The 23,231-nt window shown below is 37.5% G+C and overlaps 1 protein-coding gene across 5 annotated transcripts in view; it reads left to right on the top strand.

The window, feature by feature from the left end:
- npas2 (neuronal PAS domain protein 2) overlaps window positions 1-23,231 on the top strand; it is a 58,758-nt gene that overhangs the window by 28,856 nt on the left and 6,671 nt on the right. For 3 of the 5 annotated variants that reach the window (XM_087807339.1, XM_087807337.1, XM_087807335.1), the window contains exons 2-16: window positions 7,106-7,305; window positions 8,908-8,964; window positions 10,038-10,192; window positions 10,976-11,067; window positions 12,207-12,296; window positions 12,361-12,481; window positions 15,472-15,585; window positions 15,878-15,996; window positions 17,070-17,152; window positions 17,229-17,335; window positions 18,177-18,409; window positions 18,492-18,618; window positions 20,479-20,576; window positions 20,663-20,752; window positions 22,434-22,646. In XM_087807339.1, coding sequence (XP_087663465.1) covers window positions 7,250-7,305; window positions 8,908-8,964; window positions 10,038-10,192; window positions 10,976-11,067; window positions 12,207-12,296; window positions 12,361-12,481; window positions 15,472-15,585; window positions 15,878-15,996; window positions 17,070-17,152; window positions 17,229-17,335; window positions 18,177-18,409; window positions 18,492-18,618; window positions 20,479-20,576; window positions 20,663-20,752; window positions 22,434-22,646 — 1,755 coding nt within the window. In that variant the 5' untranslated portion in view covers window positions 7,106-7,249. The remainder of the gene's footprint in view (window positions 1-7,105; window positions 7,306-8,907; window positions 8,965-10,037; window positions 10,193-10,975; window positions 11,068-12,206; window positions 12,297-12,360; window positions 12,482-15,471; window positions 15,586-15,877; window positions 15,997-17,069; window positions 17,153-17,228; window positions 17,336-18,176; window positions 18,410-18,491; window positions 18,619-20,478; window positions 20,577-20,662; window positions 20,753-22,433; window positions 22,647-23,231) is intronic. The other 2 variants (XM_087807338.1, XM_087807336.1) reach the window with 2 other exon arrangements.

The following is a 23,231-nucleotide window of genomic DNA, read 5'->3' as shown; positions in this document are numbered from 1 at the left end:
GTGTTGTTGCGACACACCGGTGTCAAGAGCAATAGAACGTTTAACAATCCCCTGCAGCTTAAAGGTAAACATTAGCCTCACTAGTACCGGCGGCTTCCAGGAATCCTTTGTCAACACAGACAAGTGCATTCGCAGAAAACCTCCAGTGGAGGTCTTTCTCTAACATATCCTGTCACCCCAGCGAGTGAGGGAGGGCGAGAGGTGTGAAGTTCAGCAGCGACTCCATCAAACTTTCAACAGAAACCTACACTTGAGCTGAGAAAATCAACCGCCGGAGAGTTTTTTTTTTTTTTTTTTTTCCTCTCCTGGAGGTCGGATTCCTGTTTGCGTTCGGTCCTGAACTTGAACTTCGGCACGCTGACTTTCTGCCACGAGTTCATGTTGCCGCGATCCGGCTTTAAATACCCGACGGCACACATGTAACAAGACGCTGGTGTTTTGAGCTGTTAACCCTGCGAGGTGTGGTTTAACCTCAATACATCAGAGGAATGTCGGCCCGAGACGCACGGTTTCCTCTTACGTAGTCACCGGTTTGAATCATATTAGCTAATAAATGTTGTTTTTTTATTACATTTTAAAAGCTTTCTGGTTCCAACTTGCATCATGAGCTAATCCTGCACACATGGAACTTGGTTAAATAGAATTGCATGTTCAATAAAATGGAAGTAATTGTGAGTAATGATGATGGATAGTCTGATCTGTGGCCAACTTAAAAAAACCCAAAATAACTTGATTGATTGATTATTACTGTCTGAAAGGTATTTTGTTTTGAGGAAAAGATTGTATTTTCTCCGAAGTGACGTTAGCGTGTGACCCCTGACACGTCAAGACAATCATTTCTGTTAAGTTAACTTTAAAAAAAAGTTAGGCTTTGTGTTCCTTTAGGGTCAAGGTGACCTTAAGGGCCTGTTAACAAACGACCTCCCTGGATTCCTGAAATACATATGCAATGGTGGAGGTCTTTCACCTTGACCTACAGACAACACAAGGGATAACAAAATTACATTTGTTTCCCTTAGGTCACCTTTACCCTGAGATAAAACAAGGGATGAAACAATTACATTTGTTTTCAGGCATCTGGGTCACCTTGACCCTGAGATAACACAAGGGATATCACAATTACATTTGTTTTTAAGCCTCTGGGTCACCTTTACCCTGAGATAAAACTAGGGATTAAACAATTACATTTGTTTTCGGGCCTCTGGGTCACCTTGACCCTGAGATAAGACAAGGGATAAAACAATTACCTTCGTTTTTGGGCCTCTGAGTAACCTCCACCCTGAGCTATAACAAGGGATAAAAAACGACATTAGTTTTCGGGCCTCTGGGTAACCTTCACCCCTGAGATATAACAAGGGATAAAACATTTACATTTGTTTTTGAGCCTATGGGACACCTTGACCCAGAGACAACACAAGGGTGTAAAATGGTTGAAACACACCTTTAAGTGGTTTATTTTAAGTATCTTAAGGTCGTTTTGTAAATATAATGCTGGCATTAAACTGGTCCCTGGTGACAAAAAAAAGGTTGGGGGCCCCTATGTCTATATGGCATGTGTCAACAACAGGGAGAACGACTCTTTGGCCCTTGACTTGTTTTCACTTTTAAATTGTGGCCCCTTGATTGACGCTGTTGGTCTATAGCACGTGTCAAACTCAAGGCAAAAATAAACTGTATACGACATAAGAGATGATATAGCAGTAGTTCCATGACATTATTTGATTAAATACTATAGTATATATATATATACTCTCTGTGGGGCTGACAATTAAAAAGGTTTTTCTTGCTAATGCTGCAACTCGACTGATTTAATTTGTATTTATTCAAAGTCCAGTGAGCGTGGAGCGTCCTCACCTCAGCTGTCAGTCGTGCTGATATAATAAAGCTAATAGGATGTGTAGAAGAAGGAATGCGAGATCTCATTAAAAATCTAAAAGCCTTCGAGCGATTCTCTCCGAGCTTGTGGTTTGATTTAATCAACTCCTAAACATTTGACCTGTTTTCAGCCGCCAAGCTCTTTCCGAGCGGCAGAAGGTGAAGTTTTTCGTTTCTGCAGCTGCTTTTTTTCTTCCATCACTGAATCCAATTATTGTTCGCTGGCAAAGGAAAAAAAAATCTATTTAAAAGAGATTTGAATCATAAAGTTTAGAAAATATTTCAAAAGTCGCAGACTTGGAATAAAAGCCTTTTAGTGAGACATAAACATCTCAATGTTGCTAAATCAGATTTTATTAACGTATTAAGGTCATCGCTGAAATAGTTCATTTTCTAAGGGGCCAAATACGGTGATGCTTGTAAATCAATACAATAGAATAAGAATAAGACATAAAATAGTTGAAAAATGTGGAAAAAAAGGAAAATAATCTAAATACAAAGTGTAATGACGCTTTGATCATGTATTTTTTTTGTTTTTATTTAGATTTAGTTTAGGGATTCTCAAAGAAACTGGAGGTAAACCATGAATACCTTTTATATATATGTATATTTTCGAGATTTATACACAAGTAAAATGTTTGAGAACACCACAACATAATTTAATTTAAATTAATATTTTAACAGGACTGTTCATTGCCGTGTTAAAAGGGAAAATTAGATGCAAAAGTAGGGGTTTCTATACGAAAGAATATGAACAAGGCCAAAGAAATGATACTGTAGTAACAAGGATATATTTGTAGTATTGTCGAGTACTTGACTCTGGTGTTGCAGAATTTACAGACCACATGACTCTTAACAAAGTCGTAACTGCTTTCATTCATTTTGAAACCAAAATATGTCCAAACATCAGCTTTAAAAAGCTGCTAGAGTCGATTGTATCCTCTCGTCCCCAGTCATCACTGAGATCTCGCTAATTGTTACTTTAGCTACTTAAGACTACTTTTTTTTCTTCGATACAGTCTTATTGAATATTCTGACGGTATCAGAAAATAAAATCACAATATTTAGGTGTCTCGATATTTTCTTACACCCGTCTCTCAGGTTTGATGGCTCAGGTATGCGGACGATCACGCGACAGCAGTCCTGGTCTCATGACTGTGTCACATATTTAAGAAATATTTGAGGTCTCATGATCTTGCGGCTCCTATCGACACCATCTATTACGCCACAGTAGAAAGATACAACAGTGAGAAAAGTCTCCAGTCATCGTCGGGATATATCACAGGATTTTTATCCATTCGCTTTTACTAATCCTGTCGCGATAGAGGACGTTATGACTCCTGCCATCTAGTGGCTGGAATTTAATTGCAACACAAAAATGTTAATTAAAAAAAAAAGAAAGCATTTTATTTTATTAGAAAAACACTGAATTATTAACCATAAAGTAACTTTGATAAAACTGTAATTTCAAAGACAGAAAAAAAACACCATAATATTCAACATTTTCTCACAAAATCTTGGAAAGTCAAGTCATGAAAACAAAGATCTTGAGCAGATTGTGACGCATCAATACACTCAAAAGTAACATAAACATTAAAGAGTGCCATGTTGTAAGTACTTCTACTAGCTTCACATCCCATGAACTGGAAGAATTTTTAGATTGTATTAATTTGTAAAATAAACAGTATAGGATACTATATGTATATATTGTTTTCCTGATCTCAAACAGATTATTTCTGCTGATGCAGTCATTTTATTATCTCTTTGAGTTCTCAAAGTTGCTCCGAAATCATTGTGATTGAGATTCCGTCTTCGTCTTCTAGGTTTTCCTGTCTGTTTGCCAGACGTTGGAAGCAACATTCCAACCTAACGCGGCACAGGTTTTCCCCTGAAAATGCCACATCGTATTTTCATTAAAAACGAAAAAAAAAGAAAAAAAGATCCGTTTGTTCTGTCGGCTCGCCTTTGATAACTGAGTCAAAACTATTTGATTCAATATACGTTTTATTATTCCCTCTCTGGTTTCTGCGAGGAGGGTTGTAAAAAGTTCAATTTTCGCCGATGGACGCTCAGCGTGACACACATTTTAATAACATTTTCCCTCAGATGTGTGAGCGGCACGGTTGTTATAGGTGACTAATGTGGGTCAGATATTAATCTATGGGCGTCATCGCTCTGAGCGCGTCGTCGCCTGTTGTTACTATAGAAACCTGAACGGCAAAACTATTACCGTGGCTCCCGTGACAGCTCCGCGTCGATCATGTGACGCTTATCTTTGTGATTGACAGACTTCGTTTTGACAGGGTTTTTCTCTCTAGACTTTTTCTTACTAGTGTATCTTTCTACTGTTGCGTAATAGATGGTGTCGATAGGAGCCGTCGGATCATGAGACCCAAAAATATTCCTGAAATACTTGACATAGTCATGAGACCAGGACTGCTGTCGCGTGATAACCGGAATAGCTGAGCCTAACACACTTGAAGGAAGAGGCCATTTGGAGTTTAAAAGGGTAAAAAAACATTCGTACACTTAAATATTGTGGTATTTTTTTCAAGATACCGTAATGATATTTAACAGCACAGTATCGATTAAAAAAAAAAATACAGTTGTCATGTCCTCTGAAGCTAAACTAACAATTAAATCCTGTGAGATCCCGGTGATGACTGAGGACGAGAGGATACAGTCGACTCCATACCATAAGAATATTCAATAGGACTGTATCAAATAAATAAAAAAAGTAGTCTTAAGTAGCTAAAGTAACAATTAGCTAGATCTATGTGATGACTGGGGACGAGAGGATACAGTCGACTTCAGCAGCCGTTAAAGCTGATGTTTGGACATATTTTGGTTTCAAAACAAATGAAAGCAGTTACGACTTCATCAAGAGTCATGTGGTCTTTAAAGTCTGCAACACCAGAGTCAAGTACTCGCACAATACTACAAATAGATCCTTGTTACTACAGTATATCATATTGCCAATACACACCCCTATTAGAAATACATATTTAAACCATAAACATGTTGTAGGTTGTTAGGTGCATATTTTGACAGTCATGCCGTCAGGAGAGTGAAAAAATGATATACGTTTAATAAAATTGTTGTCCACAACAACGAAAAATTCCACGTATGTATATCAATATGTACTGGTGAATAAAGCTGCTCTTGAATTTTGAAAAATAGAGTAAATGTTGTCGTCCTACTCAGCTTTTTTTATTTTATTAAACCACAGCTAATATATTATATATATATTTATCTTAAAGTTATATCTGAGGGGCAACACACAGTTTTTAAAAATGGTAGACAATTCAGGATTTAAAAAAAAAAGTCTCGGGTAAGCTAGTGTCTACTTGAGGCTGACTGCAGAAAGACTGTAAATCATGTTCACACCCGGCCAAAAATACTGACTTTGACATCATCAAAACCACAAAAAACTTGGGTGTTAAACACTAATGACTTTGTTGACAGCTTCCCACACATATTTTAGTTAATACTCTTTGTGACCCTGGTCTGGGAAAAAGGCGCTTTACAAATAATAATTACTTACTTACATCATTTTTCATCTGCATAATAAGGTGCCCGGTTGACTTGAAAAGAACACAAATATTATCTGCGGTAGCTTTGAAGCTAATTGTGCGTGTTTTCTAGAATACTTCATTTCCAATATGGTCGCAATCTCAAAAATGAGTAACAGGCAGGTGCCATTACAGATACTAGGTCCATATTTGATACAGATTTTATGCGATATTGATGCCAAAACCTTTTTTTTTAATGTTTTTAATATTGTTTGAAAATGCTAATTTTGAAAATGTATTATTTTGGAGCTAATTCAAGGCCTAAACTACCCTGGAGTCTCATAGAGGGACACAATTATAATTGTAATTATGAATAACAATTGTTAAATAAATGTTGTGTAACAGTAATGCTGACGGGGAGAAGAGTGTGGAGTTCAGGAGAAAAGCTGGACTCAGAGGAAATATTGTTCGACTACAGCTTTGTTTTTGTGTCGAGAAAGCAGCGACTGGACTGAATATTAATCACTGCCTACTTTGCACTTTGGACTGAATTTATATTCTGCTGAGATTGAGAGAGGACGGCGACAGAATAATGCAAGTCGATAGAATTTAGAAGAGAAAAATGACATCATCAGACGATAAAATCGAAATAATGTCATGATGGACTTTGGCAAACATAACAAACCAATTAGCAACAAGTAAGGTTTTTAATTGCCTGGAGAAAGAAAAGATTGAAGCAGAACGACCTTGTGTTCGTTTACAAACAAAGAGGTGATGGAAGGGAGTTCAGACTACTTTGTAACAAACTTTTAAGTATTGTTAAAAATATGACTTTGATGAAAAGAAGAAATCTGCCTGTGTTTATTTGGCCCCTATGACTATTTACTAAGAAATAAATGTTATTTTTGTTGTTTATTACTAGCTCAGCTCTAAATGTTACCTTAAAGACGTTTTTTGTCTCTTCATTTTCAGTTTTATTTAGGATTTATTTTCCCATAAAAGATCTTCTATTCCTTTTCCAGTACATCATATCTACATTGTTCTTTTATATTTGATATAAATCAAATATATGCCAAATAATAATAATTACTAGCTCAGCTCTAAATTTGTAAAACGATTTAAGTTTTATAACCTAATTTACTAATATTTGAGGATTTTGTTACACAATCTTACAATAAATATTTGTTTTTAAAATGGCACATCATATCTACATTGTTCTTATACCTTTTATATAAAAAAAATATAGGTCAAATAAACTTATATACTGTTAATACATAGATTTTAGTTTAATAAATTATCATGCAAACCTAATTTGTGAATATATTGTGAAAATATGAGAATGTTTGGATCTTTTCTTCGTTGTTTGAAAGCTTGATCGATCATGGTTCGATACTTATAAATACTTGAGTATTCTTCGAAAAACCTGTCCTCTAATGAGACATTTGAATCTGTGAGAAGTTTTTCTCACCTTCAGAGGACGTTATCAAACCTGGCGACCTCAGAGATATTTAGTAGGTCAGTGGAGCTGCTCTGTGCGAGATCAACAATGTCTTGTATTACTGTACTGCAGAAACTGAAGATGCTTCGACAGTAACTTGTGGTCACTTTGTATTATTTATGCTTATCTAGCAGAGCACACTGTAAGCCAAGCCATGGATCTCACAGAAGCATACGGGATCATGTGTATGTGTGTCATTCATAAACGTCTCTCCGCACAGGATTCGGTGTGTCTGCCGGGGACCCGAGGGGGCGCTGGACAGCTGGATCCCTTTAGCTTCCTCCAACGGACTTGTTCCCATGAGGTCAGCGCGAATGGGAATTCTAAGAGTTCAGAAAGGGCCTGGCTGGGAAAGGGAACGATAATGGACAACCTTTCGGACTTCAGTGGTACCTGTGCCTCCAGCCGACGAGAATGGGAGTAAGTATCCGAACCAATGTTGTGTGTAATGTTGTTTTGTGTTTTTCTTTCTGGTATTATTCATTACCACAGCAAGTCCTGATGCCACTTACTCAGGGGTCTTACAAGTTGTCCACTAGGGGACTATGGATATTCGATACGTACCACGATACAGGAGCAACGATACGATACTTTGCAATACTGTAGTAACAAGGATATATTTATAGTATTGTCGAGTATTTGACTCTGGTGTTGCAGAATTTACAGACAACATGACTCTTGACGATTTCATTTGTTTTGAAACCAAAATATGAACAAACATCAGCTTTAAAAGCTGCTGGAGTCGACTGTATCCTCTCGTCCTCAGTCATTACTGGGATCTTGCAGGATTTAATTGTTAGTTTAGCTGCAGAGGACATGACAATTGTATTTTTTTCAAATTGATACAGTGCTGTTAAATATCATAACGGTACTTTAAACACTGCTGGAGTCGACTGTATCCTCTCGTCCTCAGTCATTACCAGGATCTTGCAGGATTTAACTGTTAGTTTAGCTGCAGAGGACATGACAACTGTATTTTTTTCAAATTGAAACACAGCTGTTAAATATCATTACGGTACTTAAAATGCTGCTTGAGTCGATTGTATCCTCTCGTCCTCAGGACACAATGACCCCCCCCAAAAAAGGTTACTTCGTTATTGATAATGCGATACAGTATTGTGGAAAAAAAAACGTTGGTGTATCGATATTTTCTCACAGCCCTTTTCTCTACTAGCTTTGATTGATATCAACCCTTGAGCCAAACTCAAATCTATTAGAACATTGTCTCACTGGGTTTTCACAAGCATATGGGGGGCTTAATTACAAAAAAAACCTATTAATATCGCAAATAAAAATACAACAACAATAAAAAATATATAAATAATATCAATAATGTAATGTTTTGGACCTATTTTTATGTCTATTTTTTAGTAAATATGTTAAAATAATAGAAACCCTGCAATGGACCCAGGAACATACCAGGCTTCCTTACTGACCTATGAGTTCTTATTTGTGTAAATCACACTAAAACTCTTTTTGGTCAAGTTTCAAAAGACAATGAAAGCCTCACTTAAACCACTTAATGGTATTATTTATAATGTCTAATTCGATAAAACATCTATAAAACCTGTACTATGATAATTATGGTCACAAATAATCCATCTGTAAGAAGATGTTGAGACTTTCTTTAAGGAATTCTGGTATTTATTTGAGATCCTGTCAGCAGCCTCTTAAAAAAGGGTCAACAAAGCTACAAAGAAACAGTTGGAAACGGTGACTAAGATCTGTTCAACGGAACGACTGACCCACGGAATCAAGAGTCGAGAGATTCGGGGACAATGGAACAAACGTATCACATCAGCAGCAACTAAGAGAGAAACTAGAATCAATGAAAGTCAACATATCTGTTAACCTTAGGTTCTAATATTTGTGCAGGAGACTCTAAAGGGGGGTCAGTATTACAGCGAGTTCTTCTCCATTCCAGCTGTTCCCAGACTCTCCAGCCTCCCTCCCTCTCTCCTGGCAGCACCATGATGTAATCCAAGAAACATTTTAATGTGTCTTCCTCTGTTTTTTTCGCAGCACCAACAGCTGCGTGGACGACTTGATGGACGAGGATGAGAAAGACCGAGCCAAAAGGTACTTCCTTCGTTCGTCTCGATTTTTAACTCGAAACGATCTTTACTCGGAATTCCGGAGGGGCCCACGTGAATACAGTCGAAGGGCCGCACCTGGCCCACGGGCCATGTTTGGATCGAGTCAGCGCTCACTGAGATTAATAAACAGTGAGGTCATTTTAAAGTAATGAGTCCCTACGACGACTTGAATCTTTGTGAGCATCTTATGAATTTTTCTAGTTAATTTTTTTTAAGCTAGTTTTGGACAAAAAACAGGGGGACACTCTGGACAGATTGCCAGGTCTTTTGAGCGAGGATCTCCAACCTTTTTTGCACCATGGACTAGTTTAGTGTCGAAATTATTTCAATATACCGACCTAAAAAAATCAAACAAGACTGGAACGTTAGATGCATCTCACCATAACGCTGAATCAGCAGAATCCTAGGCTAGCAAAAAGATAGTTAAAATGTACTTTTAATCAAATTGACTGAAAAAAACCCATCAAAATAAAACACCGTTCAGACAGTAATAATCGATAGAATTTCTTTCTCCCTACAAAATGCCTCACGGACCGGTACCGGGCCGGCTCTAGAGGGGCCGACCATCCAACCCAACATGTTGTTATTAAACAATCCAAATGTTAGATTCTGTGGCTGGATCCGGGCCTATAAAGGCTCCTCCTAATAGGTCCATTTAGCTTGGATGTGTTTCCCAGGGGCATGTTTGGATTCAAATTGAACTTTGAATGAGTGAAAAGCAAAATATCTGCCCGGCTACACCGGAGAAGACAAAGTGAAGCCAGAGACAGAAATGGGTTTTTTGATTTGAAAAAAAGGCTCCTATAAGTGAGCAGCCGCTGGTTAAGCACATGATAAATAGCTGCTTCTTTTTCAAGCCTTGTCTGCATGTTTTTTTATTTTTTAAACTAATTTTCTCCCTCTTTATGAAACTTCACGAAGGAGGATTTAAGAGCTTTTTTTTGGGGGGGGGGGCCTCTTTTTTATTAATGGATCAGTCGGTCCTTCCTCCCGTCTCTCCTTCTGTTATCTCTAAAGTACTTTTCCGCACTAACGTCAATCTTCTGCTCCATTAAGGGCTTCTCGTAACAAGTCGGAGAAGAAAAGACGAGACCAATTCAATGTGCTCATCAAGGAGTTATGCACGATGCTGCAGGGTCAGGGTTATCCACGCAAGATGGACAAGTCCACCATTCTGCAGAGGACGATCGACTTCTTACAAAAGCAAAAAGGTAAACTGATGAAACCTTTCCGTGATGCGTTCTGTGTGATGGAATGAATGTTTTTCTTCTCACAGATTTCATTGTATAACTGAAGGAAGATTCATTCCTGCGACTTCTGTCTGTCTATCAAATGTGTAACTAGTCTTGAGGCGTGGGTTAAGGGAAAAAAATGATACACTTAAACATCGCAATTTTATCGATATTACATCCTCCGCAGAAACGATAAAATCCTGCGAGATTCCCGGGACTGAGGACGAGAGGATACGGTGACTCCAGCAGCTTTTAAAGCTGATGTTTCAGAGACAGAAACTGCTAATAATCAATAGGAATTTGTTAGTTTTCACTTTAAAAATCAGACGTGAGTCGCTCTGGATCTTGACCGGGTTAAACAGTTTTGAGTGTGGTAGAAAAAAAACGAGTCGTCCCGTCTTCAAAATATCAAATATATGGTGTTGAATTAACAGAAACTTTCTGAGATTGTATAAGAATAGTGTGATTAAAGGAAAATTATTGATGTTTTTACTTTGGTCCCTAATGGGCCGCAAAAATACAGTATAACGGACATGTGTAGCACCGGGGCCACATGTTCCCGTAAAAACAAACAGCAAAAAAACTACTTTTTCATGAACATAATGTACATTTTTCGCATTTCTTTCTTTCTAATTAAAAAAACGATTATAACAATTTATCAAGACTCGGAAAAATTGCCACATTTTGTCTGTCCACATCTTTTGAGCTCAACTCTTCAAGAAATAAAATCCAACTGACCTTTTTTTTCTCGTTTTTCTCCAGACATTACTGCGAAGAACGAAACTTGTGACGTGAGACAAGACTGGAAGCCTTCGTTCCTCAGCAATGAGGAGTTCACCCAGCTCATGCTCGAGGTAAGAAGATCAGCTGATACTGAGAAATAGAAAAAAAAAAAGTCTGCTGAACAATTTTGGAAAATGAAACACCATGAAAGAAGTCTCGCTTCACTTACTTGACACCATGGATGAGGAGGACGTCTTTTTGAAGGTCCAGCCGGACCATTTGCGTTGCTGCAAATCAGAACTTGAGAAATAAAGCGACCCATTGGTCATTTTTTTTTTACAGTAGACGTCTTGTCCAATCAAATGATTCCTTTCTACACACTGCTCTATATAGTGACGGCTGATTGGTCGCTACAATAATCAATGAGAGATTAGCTGGGCGGCAAAGCATCTCGGGAGCTGTTCTTGGTTCACCGTTACCGAGAGGGATGTCGAGAAGGATGAAACCTCATATACACGGTTGAGTTAATAATATTTCCAAATAAATATTGGTATTTAAAGAAGTAAAAGATGCAAAAAAAAGTCACTTCAAAGCGGAGGGTTTTCAGAACGCGATGGTGGTGTCAATAAAGTTGTGCTTTAATAACAAAGATACCGTAATGACATGAAATAGGGAACGTTTAATTTTATGACCCAGAACTTTAACCACAAATTAAAAAACAGGCGAGGCATGCCAATCGAAACTGGGTCTGAACTTGCAAAATTCCTAAAACGGTCACATCATTCTTGATGAAGTCTCTGGATGAAATACTTGTTTAGTACCTTCGCTCTCACTGCAGACGGCTGGAATCCATGTTTTTTTTCTCTCCTGCACTTCTTCCTAAACGGCTCGCCATGAGTGACACGTCGCTATTGTAATGCACTCTACATAATAATAGTAGCAAAGAGCACTAGAAGCTGCGGTAATTTCACCAATCATACGTAATAACAGTAAATTACTGCTGAAGCTTCTTTTTTTTTTCAAACTATTTTATAAATAACACTTTAAAACAGTTTTATAATTCATCCATTTAACCAGGTTTATCTTACGGTGGTCGTTTTTATGAAGTGATTTGTTAGCTTATAAGTAAGTAAGTCATTTTTATTTGTATAGCGCTTTTCTAGACCAGGGTCACAAAGCGTTTAAACAATCAAAACAATATTCAATAAAGTAAACTTTAAAGGGAAAGATAAAACTGTGCTAATCAAATTTTTTTTTTTTAATTTCCCAGGCACTCGACGGCTTCTTGGTGGCATTAACTACAGATGGAAACATCATTTATGTATCAGACAGCGTGTCTTCACTTATAGGCCATTTACCGGTAAGTTTATTTATTTATTTTTATATGACTTCTGGCTAATTTTTTTTGTTTTTGTGAACACCAGTCGGATATGGTCGACCAAAATATCTTGAATTTCCTCCCGGAGCGTGAACACGAAGAGGTGTATAAGCTGCTATCGTCCCACATGCTGATGACCGACCCCATCGCCGCCGACTTCCTCGAGAGTGAGCCCCCTTTTTATTTTAGCTGTCGTTTACGTCCCCTTTTTTTTTTGTGTTGTTGTTGCTGCCGCCGATTATTCTTAGTGCGGCCGAGTGTTTATTTACGGCCGGCGAGGTCAGAAAGCAGCAGGTCTCCAGGGTCTGGACCAGGTTATTGGATTGCCGAATTTGTGGGCCTATGATTAGCCCTCGCGCTAATAATAGCGGCTAACCCCGGTATCATGGTTAAGACTCTAAATGTGTTCTGTTAGCGCAGTAATCCAGAGGAATGTGAATATCTGAGGGCTCTGCAAAGGCTGACCTTAATCCAGCATTACTATTGGGCCTTGTGTGAGAAGCGCTGGTTTGTTATCGGTGTTGTCATGTGACTTGGATCTTGAGGAATATTTCGGGAACGCCGTTACCTCAGCGGTGGTGATCCTCCTCCTGGTGCAGACGACATGGCCGCAGGTTAAGCGCCCTCTGGTTCAGGACGAGGACATCCCTGCTCTTTCTAATCGCCGGCGGTCAGCCTGGAACATGTTATGAACATGCTAATGCTGCTCGGGATTTGCCCTGGAGGTGGAAAAAAAAAAAACAGGAGCTCAGGAGAGCATCACGTTCTACATGCGGTCGGATTAAAGAAGCTTCTCCTGGAATCACGAGTCGAAAGTCAAAATAGATTCTTGTCAATATTGTGACCCGTGAGTAAGATGGTGTTTAAGATGAGGAGATTATCTTGGTCAGGAATTAGAATCGTGTGAGAAAATATCCATACACTGATATGTCGCAATATGTTGATATTGTGACATATTTAACAGCACTGTATCAACCCCTCCCCCCCATTTTTCAAAAGTATTTTAGTTGTTTATTGGTTCACATTTTTATGAATTGTGGATAAAATACAAATAATTTGATTTCTAAATATATAATCAGTACATAATATATAATATATAATCATATAATTGTTCATTTCTGTATTGCAATTAAACTTAAACGGCCTCTAGATGGCAGCAGTCCTTAAAAAAAAAATTAAATCCGGTGATGACTGGGGATGAGAGGATACAGTGGACTCCTGCAGCCTTTTAAAGCTAAAGTTTGGACATATTTTGGTTTCAAAACAAATGAAAGCAGTTACGACTTGTACATTTTGTAATACATCGTATCGTCGCCCCTGTATCATGATATGTGACTCACACTAATACACAATAAACACCGCTAGTAAATATAGTTTTTTTTGCCACCCATGGCTTAGATTGTTTCATATTTTTTGGCCCCTCGTTTGATTGATTTTAACACCGGAGCTCTCAATACTGACTTTTGTAGCTGTAAAATATAAAGCAAATACTTTCTACAAACAATCTCTCCCACAAAAAAAAACTCTCAAATTATAAATCAAATTAAATTCTTCAATTTAACTTCAGTTGCAAACTTTTTATACTAGTTACATGGAACTGTTCTATGTTCCACATGTTCTATGTTTACCATAGGATGGACAATGGACCCAAAATAAATTGGCTTGAGATCTTGGCCTGTTTAAGTATCACTTAAAGAAACAGTGTCTTTGTAATAGCTTGTAAGTAAACTGCAGGATAGTTAATAATAATTTTTATACTTTTTTGAAATAAAAAACAATTATATTAACAAATACACAGAAACATACTTCACTGTTTTGTTCCTTTTTTAAATTATTTATTTATCATTAAACAATTCCGAACACAGAAGCGAAAGATTTCTTAATTATTTTTAAATAAAATAAAAGTGAAAAATGTGTTCAAAAGTGACATTCCACTAAACCAAGGATACATTTCCACCTCGACAATAGTGACACGTCGGTAAGAAACAAGAGTTTTTGTGGTTGTTTTCTAAAGCTCTGCGACCTTGGCCAGTCAATGGAAACTTTGGCATCGAAGAAATAAACTTCGTGAACAAATATGAGAAGGAAGCGAGAGCTCAAATTTATTATATATTATATTTTTAATATATAATTTATCATTTAAAACGTGGCTGTTTTTGCTTGTTAAGTAAGTAAGTAAGTAAGTAAAAGTTCAATATAAAGTCATTAAAATCTTATCTCATGGTCAAGGTGACCCGACGGCCCCAGAACAAATGTGTTTATGGTATCCCTTGTGTTATCTCAGGGTCAAGGTGACCCGACGGCCCCAGAACAAATGTGTTTATGGTATCCCTTGTGTTGTCTCTGAGTCAATGTGAACAAACTCCCTGGCTTCCAGAAATACATATGCACTGGTGGAGGTCATTCACCTTGACATTTGTTTTTATTATATATTATATTTTTAATATATAATTTATCATTTAAAATGTGGCTGTTTTTGCTTGTTAAGTAAGTAAGTAAGTAAGTAAAAGTTCAATATAAAGTCATTAAAATCTTATCTCATGGTCAAGGTGACCCAACGGCCCCAAAACAAATGTGTTTATGGTATCCCTTGTGTTGTCTCAGGGTCAAGGTGACCCAATGGCCCCAAAACAAATGTGTTTATGGTAACCCTTGTGTTATCTCAGGGTCAAGGTGACCCGACGGCCCCAGAACAAATGTGTTTATGGTATCCCTTGTGTTGTCTCAGGGTCAAGGTGACCCGACGGCCCCAAAGCAAATGTGTTTATGGTATCCCTTGTGTTATCTCAGGGTCAAGGTGACCCGACGGCCCCAGAACAAATGTGTTTATGGTATCCCTTGTGTTGTCTCTGAGTCAATGTGAACGAACTCCCTGGCTTCCAGAAATACATATGCACTGGTGGAAGTCATTCACCTTGACATTTGTTTTGGGGCTGTCGGGTCACCTTGACCCTGATATAACAAAAGGATTAAGTGATTATTATCAAGAATAACATGGAATACAGTATGTCGAGGTATCGGCTCCTAAATTTAAATGTTTAAATGTTTTTTGGAGGTAAAAGTGTTATTTTCATTCAATCACTATAAATCGAATACATCTTTTCACACTTGAACCTCATTATTTGACTCTTAATGGTCCCTTTTTGTTTGTTTCCAGACGAGGCCCACATTGAGTTCTGTTGTCACCTGGCCCGCGGGAACATCGACCCCAAAGAGCCGCCCGTGTACGAGTACGTCAAGTTCGTGGGAGACTTCAAGTTTCACAACCATGGTAAGAAAAAACGCAACAATAAAAAAAACTTGTCGATCGATTAAGAGGCAAAGCCTCCGCGTCCCAGTTGGACGGGTTGGAGATTTTGGATTTAAAGGGTTTAAGGTTGAGAACTGGACTCGCTTCGACTTACTTAAGGTGTTTGTTGCGTAAAACAAAATCCTATTTCATAAAAAACTCTAGAGATGTTTTTGTAATCGGCCTCACAATCTTACATCAGAATCAAGAGTTTCCTGAGTACACAACATGACTGTGTGTAGCAACTTTTGACGGTGTGTGTGTGTGTGTTCAGTGCCTACTTCTTCGTGTAACGGTGTGGAGCTGACGTTACCAAGATGCCTGCAGTCGTCGCTGGAGGAGCAGGTCTGTCTCATCGCCACCGTGAGGCTGGTCACTCCACAGTTTCTGAAGGTGAGACTCGTTTTTTAAATCCATTTTAAAGGTTTTTAGTCAGAGTCACACATGGAACCATCAGTGTCGAAAGAATATTCAATGGTTGAAGTCAACATTTAATTATATATCTTTGAATACTTTCATTCAATAATTGGTATATTGAAGGGTTTAATTAGTTGTTTTTTTTGTTTTATAATTAAATAGAAATATATTTTGTACACATAGGCTTAGATATTATAGTTAAAACAGACATACTTTTAAATTCAATATAAACAATTTGTCTGTAGTGTTTTAGGAATTACATTTAAAAAGATGGGAAAGAATTAAGAATTAAAACTCATTCTATCATATTATAATTACTAAAGCTTTTATCATTCTTATTTGAGCTCTTTTTCATTGAAAAATGGTGGGTTTTAGAAGCATTTAAATACAATTTTGAATCATTAAATTCAATCATTTTTATACTGAAGGTTGAAATATGATTATGTTTCCCAATAATTAATAATAAAATAAATAAATGAATTAATTGTTTTTTCACAATTTGATATTTTAATTGTAATAATTAATAAGAAATGAACTAAATTCAATATTTCTTTTATTCGTAGCCTTTTAAATTCAATTAAAAAATGGCAAGTTTATTAGTTTCTACACGAATGAATACCTTTTAACACAAAACAATCAAAATTCTTCTTATAATTCTTATAATTAAAAAAATATATATAAATCTATTTATTTTAATATTTAGCTTTTTTAATTCAGTATAAAAATGTGTATATTTACATTAGTGCAGACATTTTTTTTATATTTAATTAAAAAAGCTGTGAAGGAAACTATAATGAATTTAGAAAATGTATTGTTTAGTAATTGGAATTACGATATTTGGTGTAAAAAATATATATATATTTTGAAAATATTAAACAAAAAATGAAATCCTTCAATATAGAAATTATTAAATTAATTTATAAAAAAAAAAAACATTTCAATAATATAATTAGAAGTTTCAACATTAGCAATTAAACTAAACCTGTTGAATATTCTGATGTTTACTTCTATACTCGCATGATCTCACTTTAAAGTTGTGTTCTTTGCAGGATCTGTGTAACGTGGACGAGCCCAGCGACGAGTTCACGTCCAGACACAGCCTGGAGTGGAAGTTCCTGTTCCTGGACCACAGGTACGTCAGGTGGAGACGACCCTCGAACCCCTCGGCCGTCTCGCTGCAACCGTCTCTTGTTTTGTTCCCCCTGCAGAGCGTCACCCATCATAGGATATCTGCCCTTCGAGGTTCTGGGAACGTCTGGCTACGATTACTATCACGTGGACGACCTGGAGCTCATCGCTCAATGTCACAAGCAGCGTAAGTTTCTCTCGGCGGTCACGTGACCTTCATTCGAAACCGTCGTCTCGTGTGGCGAACCGACGTCATCGCGGCGGAGGTGAGACGATAAGAGGCGGGAATTCGGTAGTAATAACAATAACACCTTGTGGTTATCGTGCGGAAGTACATCAGTGCCACCGGAATATGGAATGGTTGAATTAAGCCTATTTTTAAAGAAATTATTTCAGATTTTTTAATGATTTAATAAAAGAAAATTTAAACATTAAATTCGTTTTTTAATCAATAATTAAAAAACTTTTAATTCATTTTACAACCATTATAATTACAATAATGACTACAAAGTTTTTAAAGGCTACAAACTACAAAAAATGTCAGTAAATGTAATTTATTATTATTACAATAAGAAGGTCATAATCATTTGTTTGGAAAATATTTGTTTTCAAATTCAATTATTAAATAAAATCAATTTAAACGTATCAATATAGATATAATTTTACTTCTGTAAAAAAAAAAGGCAACTCCTCCACCAATATATATGCTTAAAAAACAATGTTTTCTATATGTTTTTTAAAGGTTTTTGACCTTTAAAATGTTAAATTCAAATATTCTGATGGCACTGATATACAATCAAATCTTCAAAACACTTAAAATTTGGTCAAACCTGATCCCAGAAAGGTCCAAAAAGTTGACCAAGAAATTCCAGTCAAATTTTCACCTTACTTTTCACTTTTTTACGTCTCTGTATAATTGTTTACATCAATAATCTCTTCCTCTTATCTTAATCTCTTAAAATCTTTATCACAAATTTTCGATCCGACTTCTGACCTGGATTGACGATAGACTTGTGTTCTCTGGTCAGTGATGCAGTTCGGGAAAGGGAAGTCCTGCTACTACCGCTTCCTGACCAAAGGGCAGCAGTGGATCTGGCTCAGGACTCACTACTACATCACGTACCACCAGTGGAACTCCAAACCAGAGTTCATCGTTTGCACTCACACTGTCGTCAGTTACGCCGAGGTCCGGGCGGAGAGGAGGCGGGCCTTCGGGCTGGAGGAGCTGTCGCCGCCCGAGATCGCGCCGTCGTCCGTGAAGGTGAAGGTCCCAGATCAGCAGGTGCAGGAACTTGTGGACGGTGATGTTTGACGTCCCCCCCTCTCTGCTCTCTCGGTTCCAGGCTCAGGAGATGTACTTGGACATCTGCTCAAGACTGGACCCTCCGCGGGACAGAACCAGCGGCGCTCGCTCGGTGTCGTCTCACAGCTCCAGGAAGTCGTCGCACACGGCGCTGTCCGACTCTGCATGTGAGTCTCAGCCTGAAATTATTTTTTTAATTAATTGAACATCAGACGTTCATGTTTACACTTGAATAACAAGAAAAAAACTGCATTTATTCCAGATTTGTTAACATGTACCTCTTTATTTGTACAATTATAAATTAAAAACAGACAAAATTGTTCATGTTTATAATTGATTAAGAAACAAAAAATGTATTATATTTCAATTCTGGCTGCATATCTACATATAAGACACTAAAAATATTATTTTTCATTTTTTCTGTAACTATAAATTAAAAGTGTAAACACTTTTATCCTTTCTTTTCTTAAATAAATTGAAGAACATTTAAAATAACTGTTAAAAACAGGGGTTGTCACAGACATTATCTATTGAACCCAGATCGGATTTCTGTTGCTTTAAGTCATTGTGACCTTGAAAAAAAAGAAAAAAAGTTTGTGTATTCGTTACGGTTTTGTTGTGTATTTGCTTTAATGTTCGTGTGAGAATGGAAACGACATGTACATAACCCCGGTTCTAGGAACACGACACATTTTTTAACTTTAAAATAAGATTTGATTTGTATATCTGTGTGTATTGTGCGTCAGCCTTGATCAAAAATACACACGTGACTGATTTGAATCAGGAAATATGTAACTTACTTTCTATTTATAATTGACTTTATTATAATTTCCTATATTAATAAAATAAATGAAAGAAAAGAAAATGGTTCACTTAGAACGGCTTTGTGACTACTCTGTATTTTCGTGCTTTCAAATCAATTCAAATCATCGTTTTTATTTTAAAAAAGGTTTTGTTTGTTAAATAAAACAATTAAATGTAATATTTATAATTATCATCCAACAAATATATAATTCACATTGTTCTTTTTTTTCATTTTCATGTTGCAATTTAACTTTCAGCTGCAGTCATTATAGTCTTTTACAGCTAAAATGAAATGACTGAGGACGAGAGGATACATTCAACTCCAGGAGCTTTTAAAAGCAAATGTTTAGACATATTTTGTCTTTTTAGTTCTATTCATCCAACAAATCATTCCGAAAAATTACATGTATATCGGAATATATAAAAAATGAAATGACTGAGGACGAGAGGATACATTCAACTCCAGCAGCTTTTAAAAGCAAATGTTTAGACATATTTTGTCTTTTTAGTTCTATTCATTCAACAAATCATTCCGAAAAATTACATGTGTATCGGAATATATAAAAAATGAAATGACTGAGGACGAGAGGATACATTCAACTCCAGCAGCTTTTAAAAGCAAATGTTTAGACATATTTTGTCTTTTTAGTTCTATTCATTCAACAAATCATTCCGAAAAATGACATGTATATCGGAATATATAAAAAATGAAATGACTGAGGACGAGAGGATACATTCAACTCCAGCAGCTTTTAAAAGCAAATGTTTAGACATATTTTGTCTTTTTAGTTCTATTCATTCAACAAATCATTCCGAAAAATTACATGTGTATCGGAATATATAAAAAAGGAAATGACTGAGGATGAGAGGATACATTCAACTCCAGCAGCTTTTAAAAGCAAATGTTTAGACATTATTTGTCATTTTAGTTCTATTCATTCAACAAATCATTCCGAAAAATTACAAAAGTTTATCGAAATATATTGGAAAGTTTCGTGAGCGGAATATATCGTAATATGACATTAATGTATCACTACAGCCACTATAGGTGACTCAAATAAATGACCTTTTATGTATTTATAATATAAATTTGAGAGAAAAATGTCAGGGTCCACTAAAAAGTACCTTTGTGACCTCATTTTGTTCCCCCATACTATAATAATGTTTGGCTTAGAAATGCTAAAATAAATATTTTTCGATTAACTTTGTTGTGCTGTTTTCAGCGGTGAACTCGTACACAGACGCCTGCACGCCGTCGTGGCAGTCGGTGTCCGTGGCGACGGAGAGGACGAGCAGCAGACTGCAGCCCGGCAGCTCCAAGGTTCGAAAACTTGTAGATTCATTTTTACTTTTTAAAAAGTCATGAACTATATATATAAAAAAAACTTGTGTTGTTTCGTCCTGTAGAATTTGGCACAAAGACAAAATTCCTTTGACCTGGTCCCCCAGCTGAGTGTCCCCCTGTCTCCCACCTGCAGCACACACTCCGCCGCCATGGTCAGTGTTGACTTCCTGTCCCGCCCTCTTCCTTCTCGTCTTATCTCAGCCTCTGTGTGTCCTTGTGTGTGTTCGTCCACAAGAGTGTGTGTCCTTGTGTGTGTTCGTCCACAAGAGTGTGTCTCCTTGTGTGTGTTCGTCCACAAGAGTGTGTCTCCTTGTGTGTGTTCGTCCACAAGAGTGTGTGTCCTTGTGTGTGTTCGTCCACAAGAGTGTGTCTCCTTGTGTGTGTTCGTCCACAAGAGTGTGTCTCCTTGTGTGTGTTCGTCCACAAGAGTGTGTGTCCTTCTGTGTGTGTTCGTCCACAAGAGTGTGTGTCCTAGAAACTCAAGGCCGAGATTTTACTTCCCTCAACACAACACTTTGAAAATAATTTCACTTCTAGTTACACGTTTTATTAATCCATTTATTAAAAGATATTAGTTTAATTATTGTTTAACCCATGTGTTACCTTAGGGTCAGGTTGACCCGAAGGCCTGACAACAAATGTGGTTGTGGTATCCCTTGTGTTGTCTCTGGGTCAAGTCGACCAGATTGTTTTCAGGCCCTCGGGTCACCTTGACCCCTGAGATAACACAAGAGATTACACATTTGTTTTTAGGCCTTCGGGTCACCTTGACCCTGAGATAATGCAATTTATACCACAAACACATTTGTTGTCAGGCCTTCGGGTCACCTTGACCCTGATATAACATAAGGGTTAAAACCTCATCTCCCCACTTGTACTAATGTTTATAATTGTTGATATATCTGTAATTATTTTATTTATTAATATTATATGATCATTAGTATCCATTTTTTTTTTAAATTATTTACTTTTGTCATTATTTTTAAATAATAACGTAATAATAAAGGTAGGGAACAGGCATTATCTATCGAACCAAGATACACTTATCAGACAAAAACTTGTTTTTTTAACGCACATAAATCTCTAAATACGTTTTTATTTGGTTTGGCGTTAAATAAAAAAAAGGTGATTTAAAGTAACTGTAAAAAAAAAAAGGGCAAAATATAGGGGGTCGTTTCACAGACATGATCTATCGAACCAAGATAAACTGATTCGACAAAACATGTTTTGAAAAGTTCTTGAATCTCTCTAAATGCATCTTTTAAAAGAAAAACTGGATATCGATCCCGGTGGAAAAATGGATGTTCTACCCATGCATTTATTAGATACCCAGCTACCCAGGGCGACAGACGGGGGAAACGACTTGGACAGCTAGAACAGAACTGGAACAAAACTAAATGCTAGAAACATTGTATTTTAAGCTGAAAAAAAACGCTTTTTTATATTGTAAAAATGACAAATAACTACATCACAGGCACGATCTATCAAACCAAGGTAACCACGAAAATGTGTTTTTGAAAAGCACTTGGTTTTCACGACGATTTTCTAAATCATATTGGGATCCATCCCTTTTTGTCGTCCACACACTCGCTTTCACGACGTCTCTCTTAAGAGATGGAGGCTTTTTTTTTAACCTTGGATCTCGAGATGTTTTCTCTCAACAAAGAGGATGAACCGCCAACAAAGAGTAGTTTTCGTTGAGATGATTCCCTATGTAATTACAAAAGCCTCGCTGGTAATTACAGTGCAATCGGTTCCTGGTTAAAAACGACGCTCTCGGACTCAAACTCATCACCTGTGATTTGTCTTTTTTTTTTTTTGCGCGTCCATCAGCAGCAGCAGCAGCAGCAGCAGGCGCAGCCGCCGCCGCCTCAGCAGCAACAGGCGCAGCCGCCGGTCTACCAGCTGCCTCAGCCCCAGCAGGGGGTCATGAACCAGCTGAAGGAGCAGCTGGACGAGAGGGCTCGCATCCTGCAGGCCGACATCAAGACCCAGCAGCGAGAGCTTCACGTCATCAAGGAGAAACTTCAGCTCGCCAATCTCCAGGTGAGAGCGTCTCTCTGGCGACACCCAGAGGCCACACATGGTGGTGTGGGGGGTGTGGAGGTGGAGGGGGGGGGGCTTGTTTATCTAACAAGCGTAACCATAACGACGCCCCGGCAGGCTCATGACCCACATTTACACACTCTCCTGTTGTGTCAATAATAATCCACTGTCGTCGTTCAACCCCCCCGGACCAATCACAGGCGAGAGACGGGGTTTACAGTTTTTTTTGTTGGTTCTCCTCGGGGATCGATGACATGATACGAGTCGTTCAAGTTCCCGTCGCGAGGTTTTAAAGCAGCCCTTCGATGCCGACTCGACACATTCGGTGCGAATGAGGTCGAGACGCGTTTGTTGAATCGTGGGAGTTTGTGAGTCGTCGCAGTCTCACGAGTTTTTTGACCACATTTATGTCGCTTTATGTAGTCGCATTAAAGAAAAATCACTCCCTGACCACAGACGATATTTCATAATAAGATTACAAGTAAAGAAGTTTTTTTTTTTACCTTTAAGGAATTTTCCTGAGCTACTGTATCTTTAGACTTAGATTGTATCATCTTCTCTTTTTCCTCTTTGTTCTTGTTATTA

The sequence above is a fragment of the Callionymus lyra genome, chromosome 14 (assembly GCF_982586985.1).
Source record: "Callionymus lyra chromosome 14, fCalLyr1.hap1.1, whole genome shotgun sequence".
NCBI lineage: Eukaryota > Metazoa > Chordata > Actinopteri > Syngnathiformes > Callionymidae > Callionymus > Callionymus lyra.
The sequence above is the reverse complement of the archived record's forward strand: the minus strand, read 5'-3'. Positions and strand labels throughout refer to the sequence as shown.